This window comes from Garra rufa, chromosome 13 (assembly GCF_049309525.1).
Source record: "Garra rufa chromosome 13, GarRuf1.0, whole genome shotgun sequence".
Taxonomy (NCBI): Eukaryota; Metazoa; Chordata; class Actinopteri; order Cypriniformes; family Cyprinidae; genus Garra; species Garra rufa.
The window spans coordinates 12,850,980-12,870,169 of record NC_133373.1 but is presented as its reverse complement, the minus strand read 5'-3'; the positions used below and the strand labels follow the sequence as shown (position 1 = coordinate 12,870,169).

General features: G+C 34.6%; 1 protein-coding gene across 1 annotated transcript; it reads left to right on the top strand.

Annotated features, from left to right (window-relative positions):
• Nucleotides 1-1,999: 1,999 nt before the first annotated feature.
• On the top strand, nucleotides 2,000-17,380 carry LOC141348926 (protein zyg-11 homolog). The gene is made up of 14 exons (XM_073853243.1): nucleotides 2,000-2,416; nucleotides 4,663-4,908; nucleotides 5,019-5,159; nucleotides 5,254-5,430; nucleotides 6,765-6,829; nucleotides 7,192-7,291; nucleotides 9,694-9,744; nucleotides 9,847-10,008; nucleotides 10,111-10,158; nucleotides 12,164-12,361; nucleotides 12,445-12,497; nucleotides 15,311-15,408; nucleotides 15,500-15,679; nucleotides 15,774-17,380. Exons 1-14 carry the CDS (start codon nucleotides 2,150-2,152, stop codon nucleotides 15,788-15,790), a joined length of 1,803 nt encoding a protein of 600 aa, XP_073709344.1. The 5' UTR covers nucleotides 2,000-2,149; the 3' UTR covers nucleotides 15,791-17,380.
• The last annotated feature ends 1,810 nt before the right edge of the window (nucleotides 17,381-19,190 follow it).

Below are 19,190 nucleotides of genomic sequence, written 5' to 3'. Positions count from 1 at the left end.
ATATATATATATATATATATATATATATATATATATATATATATATATATACATATATATATATATATATATATTAGTATTTTTTATTTAGTAATTTTGTGCTTTTGTCATTTTTTTATTATCTTTTGAACCTGTGAAATTTTAATATTTATTTCAGTTTTACTTATTTTAATTAATTCTAATTTTAAGTTTTTCTAATATTTATTCTACTGTATATTATTTTTATTTATCTCTTTTTTCCCACAATAACATTTATTTACAAACTTAAATTATGATAATCTAAATCTCTATTTACGTTCATTGTATAGACATTTCTAATTTTATTTCTAATTTTAAATTTTAAATGTATAACTTTTAGATTAAAGTTTTTTAAATATTTATTCTACTGGTTTAATCTATTTTATTATATTTTATTTTCTATCAGCTCTATTTCACTTCATGAAAATGATTTTTTTTTTATATTTAAATTTTAGTTTTATTTCACAGTAACAATTATTCACACTCGCAAACACTGTATAGAAATTTCCAATTTTAAGTTTTAAATTCTAAGTTTTTCAAATATTTAATTTACTGTGTATTTAAATTGATCTACTATTTATATTCTATTTTCTATCAACTTTCACTTTGAGAATTAATTAATATTTTAATTTTAGTTCACAATAACATTTATTCACACTCGCAAACACTGTATAGAAATTTCCAATTTTAAGTTTTAAATTCTAAGCTTTTCAAATATTTAATTTGCTGTGTATTTAAATTGATCTATTTATATTCTATCTATCAACTTTTTCACTTTATGAAAATGATTTAATATTTTAATTTTAGTTTTAGTTTACAATAACATTTATTCGCAAACTTGAATTATGATCATCTAAATCCCTATTCAGTTTTATTGTATTAAAAAGTCAAAAAGGTTATCAAATACTTAATCTACTGTATGTTATTTTATTATCTTTAATATTTATATTTTCACTATTAGCTCTATTTCACTTTATGAAAATGAATTTTTTTTATATTTTAATTTTAGTTTTTTCACTATAGCATTTATTTGCATACTTAAATTACGATCATCTAAATCCCTATTCAGTTTAAAAGAAATGTATAATTTTATTTCTAATTTTAAGTTTTAAAGTCTAATATTTAATCAACAGTATATTATTTTAATTTATCTAATATTTATCAGCTGTTTCACTTCATGAAAATGAAATGTTTATATATATATATATATATATGTATATATTTCAATTTTAGTTTTACTTTACAATAACATTAAATTATGATAATTTAAATTCAGTTTTATTTTATGGAAATGAAAAAAAAAATAAAGTTTTTCTAATATTAATCTAAAGTATATTGTTTTTGTTTACCTAATATTTATATTTTATTTTCAATCAGCTCTTTTACTTCATTAAAATTGTGTTTTGTTTTCTATATTTTAATTTTAGTTCACATTAACATTTATTCACAAACTTAAATTATGATCATCTCAGTCCCTATTCAGTTTCATTGTATGGAAATTGTATTTCAAATTTAAAGTTTAAATTTCTATGTTTGTCTAATATTTAATCTGTGTATTATTTTTATATCTAATATTTATTTTATTTTCTTTCAGGTCTATTTCACTTAATGGAAATTAAGTTTTTTTTTTATATATATATTTTAGTTTTACATCACAATAACATTTATTCAAAAACTTAAATTATGATTCAGTTTCATTGAATGAAAAAATTGTTTGTTTTTAATTTGTTTTATAAAGTTATATTTTTGGCCTCTTTATGGCATCAGACAGAAAAGCATGGGCTGGAGAGCTGGGCCTCAAGCTGGAAGTTGAACTATAAGTCGGCTCAGACAAAATAAACAAATCTATATTCAAAACATTGACCATAATGCTTCTTTTACAGGCCTGTTGAATGACAGCACAGTGGGAATCTTTCGAAGCTGCCAGCAGTTCCGGTTACGTCATGCCTGCATCCGCACCGCCCGAATCTCCGCCGAGGCCTTCCACCGTGCCCTCTGCCCGCACCGCCTTGTAGAGCTAGACGCCTCACGGGTCAACGCCGACCTCACCATTGCCGACATCCTTCGAGGTTTGTCATCCAATAAAACCTTGCAGGAGAGTCTGCAGCGGCTCGTCCTGAACGGCCTGACCATGTCTTCTCTGGAGGAACCCAGCCGTCGCTGTTTCAGTGCCATGCAGGGGCTGCGTGCGCTCAGCTTGTCCAACGTGGACTTCTACGACTCTGGTTTGGTGGACGTGTGCGCGCTGCCTCGCCTGGAGAGTTTGGATATCTCCAACACCTCAGTGACAAACCTAACCCCGCTCCTGGGCTTGAGAAGCAGGCTACGCTACCTCACCATGCATCAGCTCAAGAGGCTGGAGATGACCACCGCTCAGCTGCTAGCTGTGCTCAGTCAGGTCAGCTCTCTGTGTGTTTTAATGCCGAAGTCACTGAGGTTTTGTCACATGACATTTTTACGCAGGCGATTAAATTTTCCAGTTTAACGGCGTTAAAAATATTTAATGCAGTTAACACACAACTCACAACTACTGCTTCCGTCTCTTTTTTTTCTTGACAAGAAGTGTGTTTATTTAGTAGCAGAGCGTCTTTACATCCACATCAAACGGGAGACTTTTCAGATGTGCGCTCAAACTTCACTTTAGTGTCAGGCCCTTGTCAAATGAGCGTGGTAAAAGTTACAGGTGACAAGCTTCAGTAAAACAATATTGTGGCCAGATGAGATTCTGTCAAGCCTTATATCAGTAAAAATTAATGTCCTGTCAGCAATTATACTGTGCTCGTAGCAAGCGCGCTGTAGCCTGTATGATTTCAAATTCAAGCGCAGATGAAACTACGAGCATCCGTGTCAGATTTGTGTCACGTTCAGCAGAGGCGGCTCTTAAAGTAATAGCAGCCAAATAACCCAGCTGCTGTGATATCTGTTCATCAAAGAATGAAAAAAAAAAAAAAAAAAAAAGAGAAATCAATAAATTTTGTAGCTTTATAGATTCATCTATATTTAATTTAGTATGTAGTGTTTGATAACTTTATTCAATTTCTGTATATTTTCTATTTGGCTTATGTAAAGTTTTTAGTTTTTATAAAATCTAATAAATGTTAAAATTGATAGCTCGCCATTAAACTGTAATGTCAAACGGCTATAATCAGTGGTTAAATGTTAGGGGGGAAAATTATTTTCTAGAGACATCAGTAATATTGGTATCAGTTATACTCTCCTTCAGTCATAAAAAAAATATTTAACAAATATTTAAAAAAGTACTGTCTTTGTTGTTTCTACATTAATTTAAAGATTGGATGTGAAATTATTGCTAAATAAAAGTGTTGTAAAAACTAATGTTAGGTTGGATTAATTGCGATTAACTTTATAAAAAAAGGTGAGGTTTTTTTTTCTTTCTTTAAATCGATTGAACGCACTATTTAAATGTGTTCCTTTGTTTCTTAAAAGACATAAAAGGGGGTTCTTTTCATGTCTTTCAAGAAACAAAGACATGAAAAAATGTCATGTGATAGCCGTCAAATAAAAATTATATATTTTCCTTATCTTTAAGTATATTACGTTTTGTTTTTTACAAAAAAGATTTAATAATATCGTGACATTTTTAGGGACATTTCACAATCTGACTTATACTTGTCTTTCATTATTATTTATTTATTGCATTTTATACTGCTATATGACTTAAATAGCTTTTTTTTATATATACATTTTAGTATACGAAAACAATGTTTTGTTGTAGAGGCGTGGGTTTGAATGGAAAATAAAATAATTTAAAAAGCTGAAATATTAACTTTTAATCTGAATACCCTTTTTGAATACAAACAATTATTTTAGGGCTGTAAAATTTGAGAAACACTTTATGTTTTTTATTAGTATTTTATTAATATTATTCAGCAATAAAGCAGCTTTGTAAAATGCATTTATTTATTCGGTAATAATTTCTTAATAATAACTTCTTAATGTTTTCTTCCCTTTTTTTCTTGATTATGATATAAGGACAGTTGTATCACCCCCGATATATGTGACCCTGGACCAAAAATACATTGTATGGGTCAAAATGATTGATTTTTCTTTTATGCCAAAAATCATTAGAAAATTAAGTAAAGATCATGTTCCATGAAGATTTTTTGTAAAATTCCTACTGTAAATATTTCAAAATGTAATTTTTGATTAGTAATATGCATTGTTAAGAACTTAATTTGGACAACTTTAAAGGTGATTTTCTCAGTATTTTGATTTTTTTGCACCCTCAGATTCCAGATTTTCAAATAGATGTATCTCGGCCAAATATTGTCCTATCCTAACAAACCATACATCAATAGAAAGCTTATTTATTGAGCTTTCATATGTATACATCTCAGTTTTGTAAAATTTTTACCTTATGACTGGTTTTGTGGTCCAGGGTCACATATTTGAGTTAATACCGCAAAAATCAAAATGAATTTTAATAAAGAAATTGAAAACATTTCCAACATTTTTAACATGGAAGTAAGCCGTTTTCTGTGAATGTGTGAGACTTCCAGTTTATTAGCCACTATTAACGAGTATAACAAAGTTGTAGTAAAAAACTGTTTGTCTCTCTAGCTAGAAGGTTCATTATTGGGCTTTTGTATGATATGTAATTGTATTTATTTTCCATTTCTCCAGCTGGAGGTTTTACAGCACCTTGATATCTCAGACGACAAGCAGTTCACGTCGGACGTGGCGCGGCAGCTGCTGGAAACTTCTGGCATCCTTCCCCAGCTGGTGTCTCTAGACGTATCTGGACGTAAACAGGTCACTGATGCAGCGGTCAAGGCTTTCGTGGAGGCGAGACCTGGCATGACCTTTGTTGGTCTGCTGGCCACCGATGCCGGATTCTCTGACTTCCTGTCTGGAGAAGGCAGCCTAAAGGTAGGTGCTCAGAAACAACAGCAAGATATTTTTGAAAAATGCAACACAATTACCTGCTAATTTTAAGATGTCGTAGGTGATTATAAGATTTTGATCATTGTTGTTGGCAGGTGACCGGAGAGGCCAATGAGACTCAGATCTGTGAGGCTTTGAGAAGATACAGCGAGAGAGAAGGATTCGTCAGAGAGGCTCTCTTCCACCTCTTCAGCCTTACTCATGCCATCGAGAAACCACGACCTGACATCCTGAAGGTGGGCATACTATTAAAGATCGAGTGATGAATCAAAGCTCACTGCGTTCCTCCATATCAAGCTCGTGCCGTTCTCTTTTGTTCTGGATCTGCAGTTGGTAGCGTTGGGGATGAAGAATCATCCGGCCACGTTGAACGTACAGCTGGCAGCCAGTGCCTGCGTGTTCAATCTCACCAAACAGGAACTGGCGTTTGGAATCCCTGTGCGACTCCTGGGGAATGTCACACAGCTGCTACTCGAAGCCATGAAGACCTTCCCTAACCACCAGCAGGTACGTACAAACAAGACTAAAACATCAGGTAAAAACTGTGATTTAGAAAGTCCATCATGGCCAAAATTAAATATTGTCAGCTATAACTGTATGTATTTTCTGTGAGATGGCCTCAAGTTGTTAAAATTCCTATGTTTAATGCAAAATGTAATATGCACTAAAAATCTGGTTCAAAATAATCAAAACAAAAAAAATTATATACATAAATATATCGGTACTTGATAATAAGGAAGCCGTATTTGTATTCTATGCTACATATGAATATTTTTAACTATATAATAATTGTTTATATTTTTGTTAAATATAAAATTATCGTTCAATATTGTTAAACTATTGTTAAAATTATTATTAAATTTGTTAAAATAAAATTATTTTTGAATAGCACTGAATTCATTTATTAAAATGAACAGTTTGAACAGATCCATAGAAATCAACATTACTAATTCAAACAATAAGTATTATAAAAAAAAATAATTATTCAATAATAATAGTATTTATTATTAGTATTACTACTATTATTAATAATTATGACTAATTAATAAATTATTTTATCATTACAAATATTTTCAATAAAATTACTAACAATTAAATTTAAAATAACACATTTAAACTAAGCTGATAATACAATTATTAAAAATTAAGTAAATTCAAATGAAACCTTAAGGTATAAAAATAAACGCTAATGCAAAATCCTAATAAATACTATAATAGTACAGTTGAGGTCAAAAGTTTACATCCCCCTTTCAAAATCTGCAAAATGTTAATTATTTTACCAAAATAAGAGGGATCGTACAAAATGTTATTGTTTATTTAGTATTGAACTGAATAAGATATTTCACATAAAAGATGTTTACATAGTCCACAAGAGAAAATAATAATTGTTGAATTTATAGAAATGACCCGGTTCAAAGTTTACATCCCCTTGATTCTTAATACTGTGAACAAATAACATGGATAACATTACTGAACATTACTGCACTATTACAATGTTGCTTACTTTTACGTCACAAGCAAATCATCAATTGTATATTATGAATATTCAATATTGTTCGATATAAATTCCACTGTCAATTAAATGAGATTGTATGATACGATGAATATATTATGTAGTCAGGTCACTTTCACTTTGCAGCCTGATTGTGCCAACACTTCTACAGGAAGTATAGTTTCCACACAAAGCATTTTTCTTCCTGAGAACATTCAGCATTTTCATTTTACACAACCATTCAGTTCCCCATGATGTTGCATTATTTTAAGAATAAGGAAATAGTTTTACACGTGCGAACTATGATTTTCCCGTTAACAGCTGTTCTGTTTTTTTTTCCCCCTTCCAGCTGCAGAAGAACTGCCTGCTGTCTCTTTGCAGTGATCGAATCTTGCAGGAGGTTCCCTTCAACAGGTAACAGTTGTTGTTTTTTTTTTTCTACTTCTTGGATGACAATGGGGAGAGTACATTATCTGTAAATTGTTGTTCTGGAAGTGAACTTTAGATTGAACCTTTGAACATAACTTGAAACTGTGATTACAGACAATTATTACCCTTGGAAAGTGTATCAGCCAGTCAGAACGTAAAAAAACTGTTCTGTTGTGTAAATACACTAAAACTATTTAGACACATCCGCCTACTTATGACTGTTTAGGCATTTTAGTTGAAAAGGTTATCATAAATGTTTTCTGTTCTCACTGGTATTTTGTTATCTTGTCACAGATTTAAACGTCACACCAGTTTATGTGGATCAATTATGACGTTTGTTTGTTCAGGTTTGAAGCTGCCAAGCTGGTCATGCAGTGGCTATGTAACCACGAGGATCAGAACATGCAGAGGATGGCTGTAGCTATTATCTCCATCCTCGCTGCCAAGGTGAGCAACTGCAGGTTGAAAACAGGTTTAACCATAGAGAGTAAACACAAGCTGGGAGGCTCCCAGAAAAGATTCAGAACATTCTATCGCAGTGATGCATCATGAAATGCAGTGACACAAGTGAGACACATCAGACTACTGATGTCTGCAGCAGTCAGAAGAATTTGTCCGAGTTCCTGTCATGGCCTGAATTATTATTATTATGTTTTTAATGAAAAGTTTCTTTAATGTTCACAACATAAAGTTCCCTTCTATGCGGCGTTAATTTCGTGAGACGTAACTAAATTAAAACTCGTTTTAATAAAATACTCATGCACTTCCACACAGCGCATGAATGAAGTAGCCTACTCTCTCGTGTCTCATGAAAGGAGAAATAGACACAAAAAGATTGTCGAATTGTCCGTTTTTATGAGTATTAATGTTAACATCCTCGGTTACATCTTAGGTGAACGTAAACAGTTGTAAGAATATCCGATGTTTTAGTACAATGCATCCGTGCATTCGGTTTTAAAGGGACAGCAGCCTAATTTAGTTGCTATTGTCTTTGGCATTGATGTTAATCAAGCATCAAAAGAGAGAAAATCACTCACTGCTCCTGACTAAGTCACTTTAGTAGCCCTAATAAGATTAATCTAAATTTATTAATATAAATAACGCTATTATTTTTGAGCGTTATCCCATAAAGTTGTCACTGCTGAAACGGTCACTAACAAAACATGTCATCATTGTTTCAGTATTGACAAAAAGTAACACAGTCCTCATATTTCAGTACACTTGTGCAAATTTTTGTAATTTAGTATGTTTTAGTAGTGTTTTTGTATGGAAGTTAAATTCCGTAATGTGATGTGATGTCGCTACCAAAACATTATTGTCACTAGAGCTTCAAACACCCATGTGATCCCATTTTTAAATGACAACGATTCGCCTGAACCTTTGAAAAAGTCATACCGGAACATTAAAATTTGCGTTCGTGCTGACGCTGACACAGAAAGCAGACATTTACCACGTTTGACTAAGAAACGCCTGTGTTTCAACTACACAGTATTATTTCTGTCTTACAGTCATTCATATTATCACAGAATTACAGTTTAGAGTACCATATGATGTCTACGGTAGCGATCAAAATAGAGCAAATGCCCTTTTGAAAGTTAACTGGTGCATTAAATAACGTTTGTGTCGACTCATTCATTCAAGAGATTTGTTCAAAATTTCTAATTCATCCAGTAGTGAAACAAGTGAAGCATTTATGAGTGAGTCATTAAAGCATTAATTCAAACCAAAATTGTTTAAATATTTATTCAAATTAATGAAACGCTTTTGAATAGACTGCAGCTATAATATTTTGTCACACGTTATTTTGTTTAGTTCAGAATCATGGGAAATCATTCTCAATTTATCCAGAATCATGCAGCTCTAATGGTCACTACTGAAAATGTGCTGACCAAAACATGGGATGTTTTTTAAAAAATGTTATGTTTGATGTATATTCAAACTATTGAAACGGTATGATCAACTTTTTTGCTTTTCTTACTTGTTTTGTCTGGTTTCCAGTTAAAATATCTAAAAATTCTTAAATCAAGAAGGATTTTCTAGACAAGTAAAGTCAAAATTAAGTGAGTTTTTGCTTAGAACAAGCAAAATAATCTGCCAATGGGGTAAGCAAAATCTTATTTCAAACAGAAAACAAGATTATTTTTCTTACCCCATTGACATTGATTATTTTTCTTGTTTCAAGCAAAAACGCACCTAATTTGGACTTTTTTCTGAAAACAAGAATTTTTACTCATCTAGAAAAACCTTCCTGATTTAGGAATTTTTAGATATTTTGTCTGGAAACAAGACAAGAAATCTAAGTAAGAAAAGCCTTTTTTGCAGTGCTATTGATTTACCTCATTAATAAAATATTAATAAAATAGCATAAACTATATATTTACAAGGTGGATGCAAGCAAAATCTTTATAGGTCAATATAACCCTTCTTACTAAACTATGCATTACTGTGTTTCAGTAGTGACACATTTAGGGAGAGGAAAAATATTCCACAGCTTTCTGAAAATACAATACGAAAATACAATTACTGGACGTGTACCTAGGATATTAAAATTTTCATACGTACAATTTTTTGGGGAAAAGACCATTTTTAAGACATTTCCAACTCTGACTTTGGACCAGTTCTCTAGAATGTCCCATATACACTGTGACAATCACAACAGGCCATGCTATAAGGGATAGTTCACCCCAAAAATAAAATTCTGTCATTTACTCACCCTCAAGTTGGTCCAAATTCAATGAAAGAAACCCATACAGGTTTGGAACAACTTAAGGGTGAGTAAAAGAAGATTACAGTAGCCGTTGACTTCCATAGTATTTTTTTTTTTTTGACTCTTTGTGTTTATTTAATAGTTGTCCACTGAGCAAACTGCACAATTAGGAGCTGAGCTTTTTATTGTAAAGGTATGTTGGTTTTTTTCCATTCAAATTTGACATTTAACATTTGTAACACTTGAATGGGAAGGATAGTGGATACTTATCTCTCTCACACTCTTCACACCATAGCAACTCCTGCACATTGTGCGGCAGAAAACGTGTCAGGGTATCGTGGACGCCACGTTGAAGTTCACACTCAGCGCTCTGTGGAACCTCACAGATGAATCTCCTACCACCTGCAGACACTTCATAGAGAACCAGGGACTAGAGCTCTTCATCAAAGTACTCGAGGTAAACACTTCAAACCTTTTTAGAGAATTTTTGGAAGAACGCACCTGTAATATGTTAAAAACCTGCCTTAAAGTTCTCACTGCAGAATGTCTGTTTTCCCAGTCTTTTCAATCAGAGTCGTCCATTCAACAGAAGGTCCTGGGTTTACTGGTAAGAGAAACAATCTTATACAGTGGGGGTCAAAAGTTCAAGCTGAAAATGTGGGATTCAAAAACTGATTTAAATCTTAAAATAAGTTTTTAAATAGTTTTTTTTTTTTAGAAGCATATACAGTATGTCACAAAAGTGAGTACACACCTCACATTTCAACAACCATTTTAGTATATCTTCTCACAGGACGATACTATAGAAATAAAACTTGGATATATTTTAGAGCAGTCAATGTGCAGCTTGTATAGCAGTATAGATTCACCCCCCTGAAAAAAACTCAACATACAGCCATTATTGTTAAAATAGCTGGCAAAAATGTGAGTACACCCTAAGTGAACTCGTCCAAAGTGTCAATATATTGTGTTATCTGGCACTGCCTTAATCATCCTGGGCATGGAATTGACCAGAGCTGCACAGGTTGTTGCTGGGATCACTCCTCAAGGAGCTGATGGATGTTAGACACATGGTTCTTCTCCACCTTATGCTTGAGGATGCCCCACAAGAACTTAATAGGGTTCAGGTCTGAAGACATACTTGGCCACCCCATCACCTTCTCCTTCAGCTTCCTCAGCAAGGCAGTTGTCATCTTACTGGTGTGTTTGAAATCGATATCATGTTGGAAAACTGCCTTTCAGCCTAGTTTCTGGAGGAAAGGCATCATGTTCTGCTTCAGAATGTACAGTACATAATGGAATCCATGTTTCTCTCAATAAACTGCAGCTCCCCAGTACCAGCAGCACTCATGCAGCCCCAGACCATGATGCTACCACCACCATGCTTGACTGTAGGCAAGACACAATTTTCTTGGTACTCCTCACAAGGGCATCGCCACACATGCTGGACACCATCTGAGCCAAACAAGTTTATCTTATAGTCTCATCAGACCACAGGACATGGTTCTAGTAATTCATGCTCTTGAACAGGTTGTCTTCAGCAGACTGTTTGCGGGCTTTCTTGTGAGCCAGCTTCAGACGAGGCTTCCTTTTGGGATAACGCCAATGCAAAACAACTTGTTGCAGTGTGCCGCGTATGGTCTGAGCACTGACAAGCTGACCTTCTACTTCTGCAACCTTTAAAGCAATGCTGGCAGCACTCATGCATTTGTTTTTTTGAAACCAGATTCTGCACCTGACGCACAGAACGAGTGCTTAACTTCATTGATCGACCCTTGCAAGGCCTGTTCCAAATGGAACCCATCTTGGAAAACCTCTGACCACTGTAATGTAACGGTTTCAGGTTGTTACTGAACCTCTAATAGCCTTGGCCATCTTTGTGGAAAGCAACTATTCTAATTCTCAAATCCTCAGAGATTTCTTTGCCATGAGATGTCATGTCGAACATCCAGTGGTCAGTATGAGACCATTGTACTTAAGGCACCTAATTTTAACTGCTCTAATACAAGATACACAGCTTTTTATGGTCCTGTCAAGCAGACAAAAACATGGACAAGTGGCTTTGCATGGGTAAACAACATCACACTTGTTGCCAGGTATTTTGACAGTAATGGCTGTATGTTGAGTTATTTTCAGAGGACAGTAAAGCTATACAAGCTGCACATTGACTATTTAAAAAAATATCCAAGTTTCATTTCTATAGTGTTGTCCCTTGAGAAGATATACTAAAATAGTTGCTGAAATGTGAGGGGTGTACTCACTTTTGTGAGATACTGTAATATCAAGTAGCAGCTTTTTTTTTTGTATAATGCCTTTAATAATTTTGTGCTGGTTATGCACTGGAAAGGGAAATACATCTTGCAGTGTTGTGCTCTGGTGAAATTGAATTGAGGTGAGTGATTCGGGAGCTGTGGGCAGCACTGATAAAACGCCTTCTCGTGTCAAAGGAAGCAGTGCTGAGGGATTATGCTAATAGTTTCCCTTAGTTAGAAAGTATAATGAGACCAATTCACTTTGCATTCGGTTGTATTTTTGGAACTGTGGTCTCTTGTGCTGTTGTATTTTATCTTGTCTAGTTCTGAATGTTTTGTGTTTGTTTCGTTTGCATTCAGAATAATATTGCGGAGGTTGGGGAGTTGCACGGTGAGCTGATGGTTCAGAGTTTTCTGGATCACATCTGCACTCTGCTTCACAGTTCAGAGGTGGAGGTCAGTTATTTTGCAGCAGGCATCTTGGCCCACCTCACCTCACGGGGTGAGAAGGTGTGGACCCTCGAACTGTCACTAAGGACCACGCTGCTGGAGGAACTGGTGCGTGCTCGTGCAAAATGGTTTGGGTGTTATTGCACCAGAGGCTGGAGTAAATGGTTTAATCATTTTTGTATCTCTCACAGCATTCAGCAATTCTGAAGTGGCCAACGCCAGAATGTGAGATGGTAGCGTACAGGTGAGAAATAACACCACATTATGAGAAACATGCCCCGCATTCAGTGTGATGTACTAATGTAGTCTGCAAGTCAACACCAGAGTTTGTCAGGTCTGGTCTTGGTCATTTTTTTAAGGCGTATCATAGAGCACCATTATTGTTAACATTTACAAATTAAATTAATTTACAAATAAATTATTTAGCAGATGCTTTTATCCAAAGCGACTTACAAATGAGAAGAACAAAAGAAGCAATCAGACCAACAAGATGACAACAGTATACAAGTGCTGTGACAAGTCTCAGTCTAGCACAGGACATATAGCATTTTTTTTTATAAATTAAAAAAATATTTTTTTTTTTTTTAAATTAGTAATTATAAATTATTTTCATTATTAAAATGTATTTAAACCATCAAAACAGTATTCTAAAAAATGTAAACTGAAAACAGGATTTTGGGAGAAAATAAAATGGATTTCATAGGGCTCTTATATTCTTAAACTTGTGAGTTTGGGCTTGAAATTAATTAAAAAAAACATATAAAAAGGTATTATAAGATTTCATTACAATATTATGAGAGACACAACCTTCTGTAAATGTTACCACAGAAATAAAGTGAATAATACATTTTATGACATGAAAAATTGTACTTTTTTATTTAGACATTCATTTGCTCAAATTAGTAACATTTTTTTAAAGTACAGATTTATTATTTTATCAATAAGCATTGAATAAAGATTAAATACATACTGTTAAGTATGTAAAGTGCATAACATTTTTATTAAATAAAACAAAAATATAAATAAAAAGTAAATAAATTAAAAATGGCAACAAGGTAACAAATTTGCAACCTAAATTAATTAATTAACTATACTATTACAGTATTATTTAATATATTTGCATTATTTCTATATTTGAATGATTATGAACAATAATTAATAATATTAAAATGGTTTGCTAATTTCCTAATTAGGCCCCTTGCAGTGCCAGGACCCTATTGGAATTGCTCCGTTTCTTCTTCTTCTTCTTCTTCTTCTTCTTCTTCTTCTCCAAAATGAAAAGTTTTTTGAGGGCCTAAACATGCTCGAAAACTCACGAAACTTTGCACATGCATCAGACCTGGCGAATTTACATCTGATACGGTTTTCAGAAGTGGGTGTGGCAAAATGGCTCGATAGCGCCACCTATAAAATTTAAACGGAGTGCACATGTAACACACCAATACCTACAAAAAAGTCTCCTGGTGCAACATCCGAAACCCAACAGGAAGTCAGTTATATTGAATTTCCTGTACGATTTTTGTGCAGTTTTTGCCATTTTCAGGCCTCGTACTTTAACGAACTCCTCCTACAGTTTTTATCCAATCATTTTCAAATTTGCTGAGTGTCATCATAAGGCCTTTGTGATGCTAAAATGCGAAGATCTAGAGTTTTCATCAAAGGGTGTGTCCCTGGCGGCCTGACAAAATTTGATGTTTCGCCATGAAAAAGGAAGTTGCTAGAATGCTAGAAACATGCTAAAACATGCTAGCAACACTTAGCTAAGAGCTAAAGCATGCTATTAATACAAAGACAAGGAAATTGCTGTAACTCATGCATATAATGTCCAATCTGCCCCAAATTTAAGATTCAACATAGTAAAGCATGCTAGCATCACTTAGCTATTTTGTTAAAACATGCTAATAATACAATGAAGCAGAAAATGACTGTAACTCAGGCATGCAATGTCTAATCTGCACCAAACGTAACATGTTTGATAAGAGTCCTGGCCTGAACACATGCCCATATTCAGTTTTAGTCATAGCGCCACCTGCTGGTAACAGGAAGTGACATATTTAATACTGTTATGGATGGATAGCAACATTTTAAAAAGCATCAACAAGTGTTAAACAGGGTAGCAACATGCTAAAACATGTTAGCAACACTTAGCTAAGTGCTAAAGCATGCTATTAATGCAATGAAACAGGAAGTTACTGTAACTCAGGCATGCAATGTCCAATCAGCCCCAAACTTAACATGCAACATGCTGCAAACACAGTAAAGCATGCTAGCAACACTTAGCTAATATGCTAAAGCATGCTAATAATACAATGAAACTGAAAATTACTCAGGCATGTAATGTCCAATCTGCCCCAAACTTAACATGTTTTATAAGAGTCCTGGCCTGAACACATCTACATGCCAATATTCAATTACAGTCATAGCACCACTTTAAAACCATATTGCCCACCATTCACTATTTTCCTATAGCTACCGCATAACAGTGAGTCCTGACCTGAAAACACCTAAAAGCCAATATTCAGTTATAATCATATCGCCACCTGTTGGCAGCAGGATATGTCACGTCTTACACTTACACTAAACTTCATGTGTTTGACAAAAGCACTGGCCTGAATACATCTACATGCCAATATTCAGTTATAGGCATAGCGCCACCAGCTTCCAGCAGGAAGTTTGGCACATCTAAACGACTTTGACATATTCCTCCTAAATTTACTATGTGAAAAGCATAGTGCCCACCATTCGCCACAGGTCGGCGGTGAGCCCGGGTGCGAGGGCCCGTTCATCGCTGCTTGCAGCTTTAATTAGCACAATTATTGTTAAAATTTCAACAAATTATTCAAGTTTTTTTAATTGTTACAATTTAAGGAAAGCATTAAAACAGATTTTGGGGACAAAAATTAAATGTATTTCATAGGGCGCATAAAATAAAGGGCTTAACACTTAACATGACACTAGTGTTAAGACACTTGTGCAGACTCCTCTACTTTGCCATTTATGCACTAGAATCAAAATGATTGAAGAGATAAAGTATACATCTCTCTTTGCGTTTACCAGGTCGTTCAACCCTTTCTTCCCGTTACTGGAGTGCTTCGAGACCCCAGGAGTCCAGCTGTGGGCTGCCTGGGCCATGCAGCATGTCTGCAGCAAAAACGGTGAGATCAGCACTATAAACCCAACGCTCCTAAGCCCAGAGACTTCCTGTGTTGTTAATTTTATTTTCCCGCTCTGCCTACATGATTGCAGCGGGGCGGTACTGCAGCATGTTACTGGAGGAGGGAGGACTGCAGCAGCTCGAGGCCGTGAGATCACATCCCAAAACCCACAGCGACGTGCACAGATTGGCCGAAAGCATCCTGGACAGTTTACATCGCCACAGAGCGCGTACAGGATACACAGGGCCGGCCAAAGTACAAACGCATAGAGGTACGCATCCACAGAAACATGTTTGGAATGACAACGTTTGTTTAGTTTTAAATCTAACGTGAGTTTGTATTCTACACTTTTCTTTGTTTTCCAGAGAAAAACGTTCCGTGACACGTCAGTGCTCTCTAAATAGGACGCCGCAAAAAACTGGAAGCTTTTTGTATGTGTATGTGTTCACTCGTGCCCATCCGTATGACAATGACGCTCTGCTGCTCTTCCTGTCAGGAGGAACGTGCGGATAAGTTACTTTGCATATGTTTGCACACGAATCCGTTATTTATTTGACATAAGAAATAAGTCTCCGTGATCTGAGGAAATGTTTATCTAGACAGGCAGCAGCTCAGAGAGTGTGTTTATGTTAAAACGTGGGACGTATGTGAGAGTTTATATGTGTGTGCATGTGTGTATTAAAGAGCATGTGCATCAGATTGCTACGTATGCATATTCAGATTTAGGAAATTGAATTTATAGGACAGATTTCTGTCCTTTTGGGGATAAAATGCAATAATATAAAGACACAACAGATACAGTTGTGATACATAGAAACTGTTTGTGTGTGTGTGGGAGAGAGAGAAAAAGTGATAACCGCTTGTCAATGCATTAAACAGCATGAGAGCTTTAGGGATGAAATATATTTTTATAGACTGTATATCACCTGTGGCAGATGACAATGTTTATGATGTTGTGTTGCACGCAAAGTATTATGATGTAGATTTGAGTTTTCAAAAATGGTACTAAGTGGACTGAACACGCAAGCGCAAAAGAAAGATTCCTCAAGAACCCAGAGCTCTTCAGACGCAAACGAAACGGGTGGAGATGAATAAAATCGAAGCTTTTGCCTTTGAGGGAAGACGGGAACGCATCGATAAATGGATTGTTCCCTCGTAAACCACGTTGAGAAATCAAGCACGCAGACATAAAAACGGACGCTGATAAATGGCACCTTGTAAAAAAGTCAAGAGGAAGAACTTTGTTCTGATCGTAGCAACTGGTGATTTGCCAAAAGTCATTGGATTTACCTTCTTGCTAAACATACTTGCATTGAACTTGAGGTTTGAGTTAATTTAACACCAATGAAGCTGTTAAACAGCAGGTTCAACTTGGCTTGTTTGAAATTGCAATTAAAAAAATGATACTCCATTTTGTTCCAGTGAACTAAAGAAGCTTTTTTTTGTATATAAATGTTTCATTGGATGTGTATGCTTCTTTTTTTTTTTCGCAGCATGGATTTGGTTTTCTCTTCATAAGTGGGCCATGTATTATGATGAGATGCTCCGGCAAATATGCTTTGTTCTGGAAAATCGTATTGTGTCATGCAGCTGTTCCTGCAAATTGCATGAAATAAGTATTTGTACTGTAATTCTATTTTTATTTGGCAACTTTGCCCAGGTTTATACACCTGAAATGCATCATTAATGCAACACTGCCCGTTTCTGGATTCAGTTTGACAAATCTTCACGTTAAATTTAATCTGCCGCTGTGTAAATGGACCAAATGAGTTCGCTGAACTTTACAGGCCAAGCGTGGAGACTCTCATCATGTACGTGGCCCTCCATGAGGATTGATTTTTGGCTCTGTGCCGTTTCTCTTTCTCGCTCAGAGTGTGGATTGAGCAGCAAAACCAGTCAAAAGAGTCGGCTTGTGTCTGCTCAGATTCACATTTATGCAAATTATGTTTGGGAAATAAAGAACATAAAACCCCTGGTGCTTCGGTCTGCTGTTAATCTTTATTAATACATTAATTAAAAAGTAAATCTTATATTAATTAATTAATTTATAGAATTAAAGTAAATATAAAAAATAAAATAAAAATTAGCTGGGTTATGTTGTGACCCTGGCCACAAAACCAGTCATAAGGGTCAATTTTTTGAAATTGAGATTCAAAAAAATAATGAATAAATAAGCTTTCCTCTGATGTATGGTTGTTTTAGGATAGGACGATATTGGCTGAGATGCAACTGTTTGAAAATCTGGAATCTGAGGGTGCTAAAAATATATATAAATTAAGTTCCTAGCAATGCACATTAATAAAAAAATAAGTTTTAATATATTTACAGTCGGACATTTACACAATATCTTCATGGAACATGATCTTTACTTAATATTCTAATTCTTTGGCATAAAAGAAAAGTCTATAATTTTGGCCCATAGAATGTATTTTTGGCTATTGCTACAAATATACCTGGTTTTGTGGCCCAGGGTATTTTTTTCTTAGAATGCTTTTATTTAATTTTGAATCACTTTTTAAAGTATTTTCAGAATTGAGAGAATATCCTGAAACATTCTATCAGGGTTGGAAATTAATGAGGGTCTGTGGCAAAAATGCCACGAAAACAAACAAAAATGCCACGCAAATTTAAGACAAAGGGGCAAAAAATGCCCCTGCACAATTAAACAATGTATTATGCCTGTCACGATTAAAATTAAATGTAAAAATGAATGAAAAGTCTCAAAGTCAATCAAACGTGTTACTGTTTAACTTAGTAATGCACTGGCCAATCGGAGGTACTTTGATTAGTCAGCGCTCACAAATTCCTTCTTCATAAACAACACAGTGTAGATACAATGTACAGTTGAGGTCATAAGTTATCATCCCCCTTTCAGAATCTGCAAAATGTTAATTATTTGACCAAAATAAGAGGGATCATACAAAATGCATGTTATTGTTTATTTAGTACTGACCTGAATAATGATCCACAGCCGTGTTTTTTGTGTTAAGTGATAGTTGTTCATGAGTCCCTTGTTTGTCCTGAACAGTTTAACTTCAGGTCCCACAATTTCATTGGTTTTCCAGAATTTTTGTCTATTTGAACCCTTTCCAACAATGACTATAATTTTGAGATCCATCTTTTCAGACTGAGGACAACTGAGGGACTCATATGCAACTATTGCAGAAGGTTCAAATGCTCACTGATGCTCCAGAAGGAAAAACAATGCATTAAGAGTCAGGGGTGTGAAAACTTTTTAAATTTGAAGATCAGGGAAAATGTAACTTTTTTGTCTCCTGGAAAACATGTAACTATCTTCTGTAGCCTCTGAAGGGCAGTACTAAATGAAAAAATATGACATTTAGGCAAAATAAGAAAAATGTACACATCTCTATTCTGTTCAAAAGTTTTCAGTCCCCTGGCTCTTAATGCATGTTTTTCCTTCTGGAGCATCAGTGAGCGTTTGAACCTTCTGTAAGAGTTGCATATGAGTCCCTCAGTTGTCCTCAGTGTGAAAAGATGGATCTCAAAATCATACAGTCATTGTTGGAAAGGGTCCAAATACACAAAAATGCTGAAAATCAAACAATTTGTGGGACCTGAAGGATTTTTCTGAAGAACAGCGGACAGTTCAGGACAAACAATGGATTCATGAACAACTATCACAAAACAAAAACACAGCTGTGGATCATTAAGGTAACAACACAGTATTAAGAATCAAGGGGATGTAAACTTTTGAGCAGAGTAATTTCTATAAACTGAACTATTATTTTCTCTTGTAGACTATATGTAAACGTCTTTTA

Coding starts and splice junctions, on each gene's coding strand:
- LOC141348926 (XM_073853243.1), top strand. CDS start 2,150: ATGTCTTCTCTGGAGGAACCCAGCCGTCGCTGTTTCAGTGCCATGCAG. Junction 9,745..9,846: donor CTGAGCTTTTTATTGTAAAG/GTATGTTGGTTT, acceptor TTCACACCATAG/CAACTCCTGCACATTGTGCG. Junction 12,498..15,310: donor TGTGAGATGGTAGCGTACAG/GTGAGAAATAAC, acceptor TGCGTTTACCAG/GTCGTTCAACCCTTTCTTCC.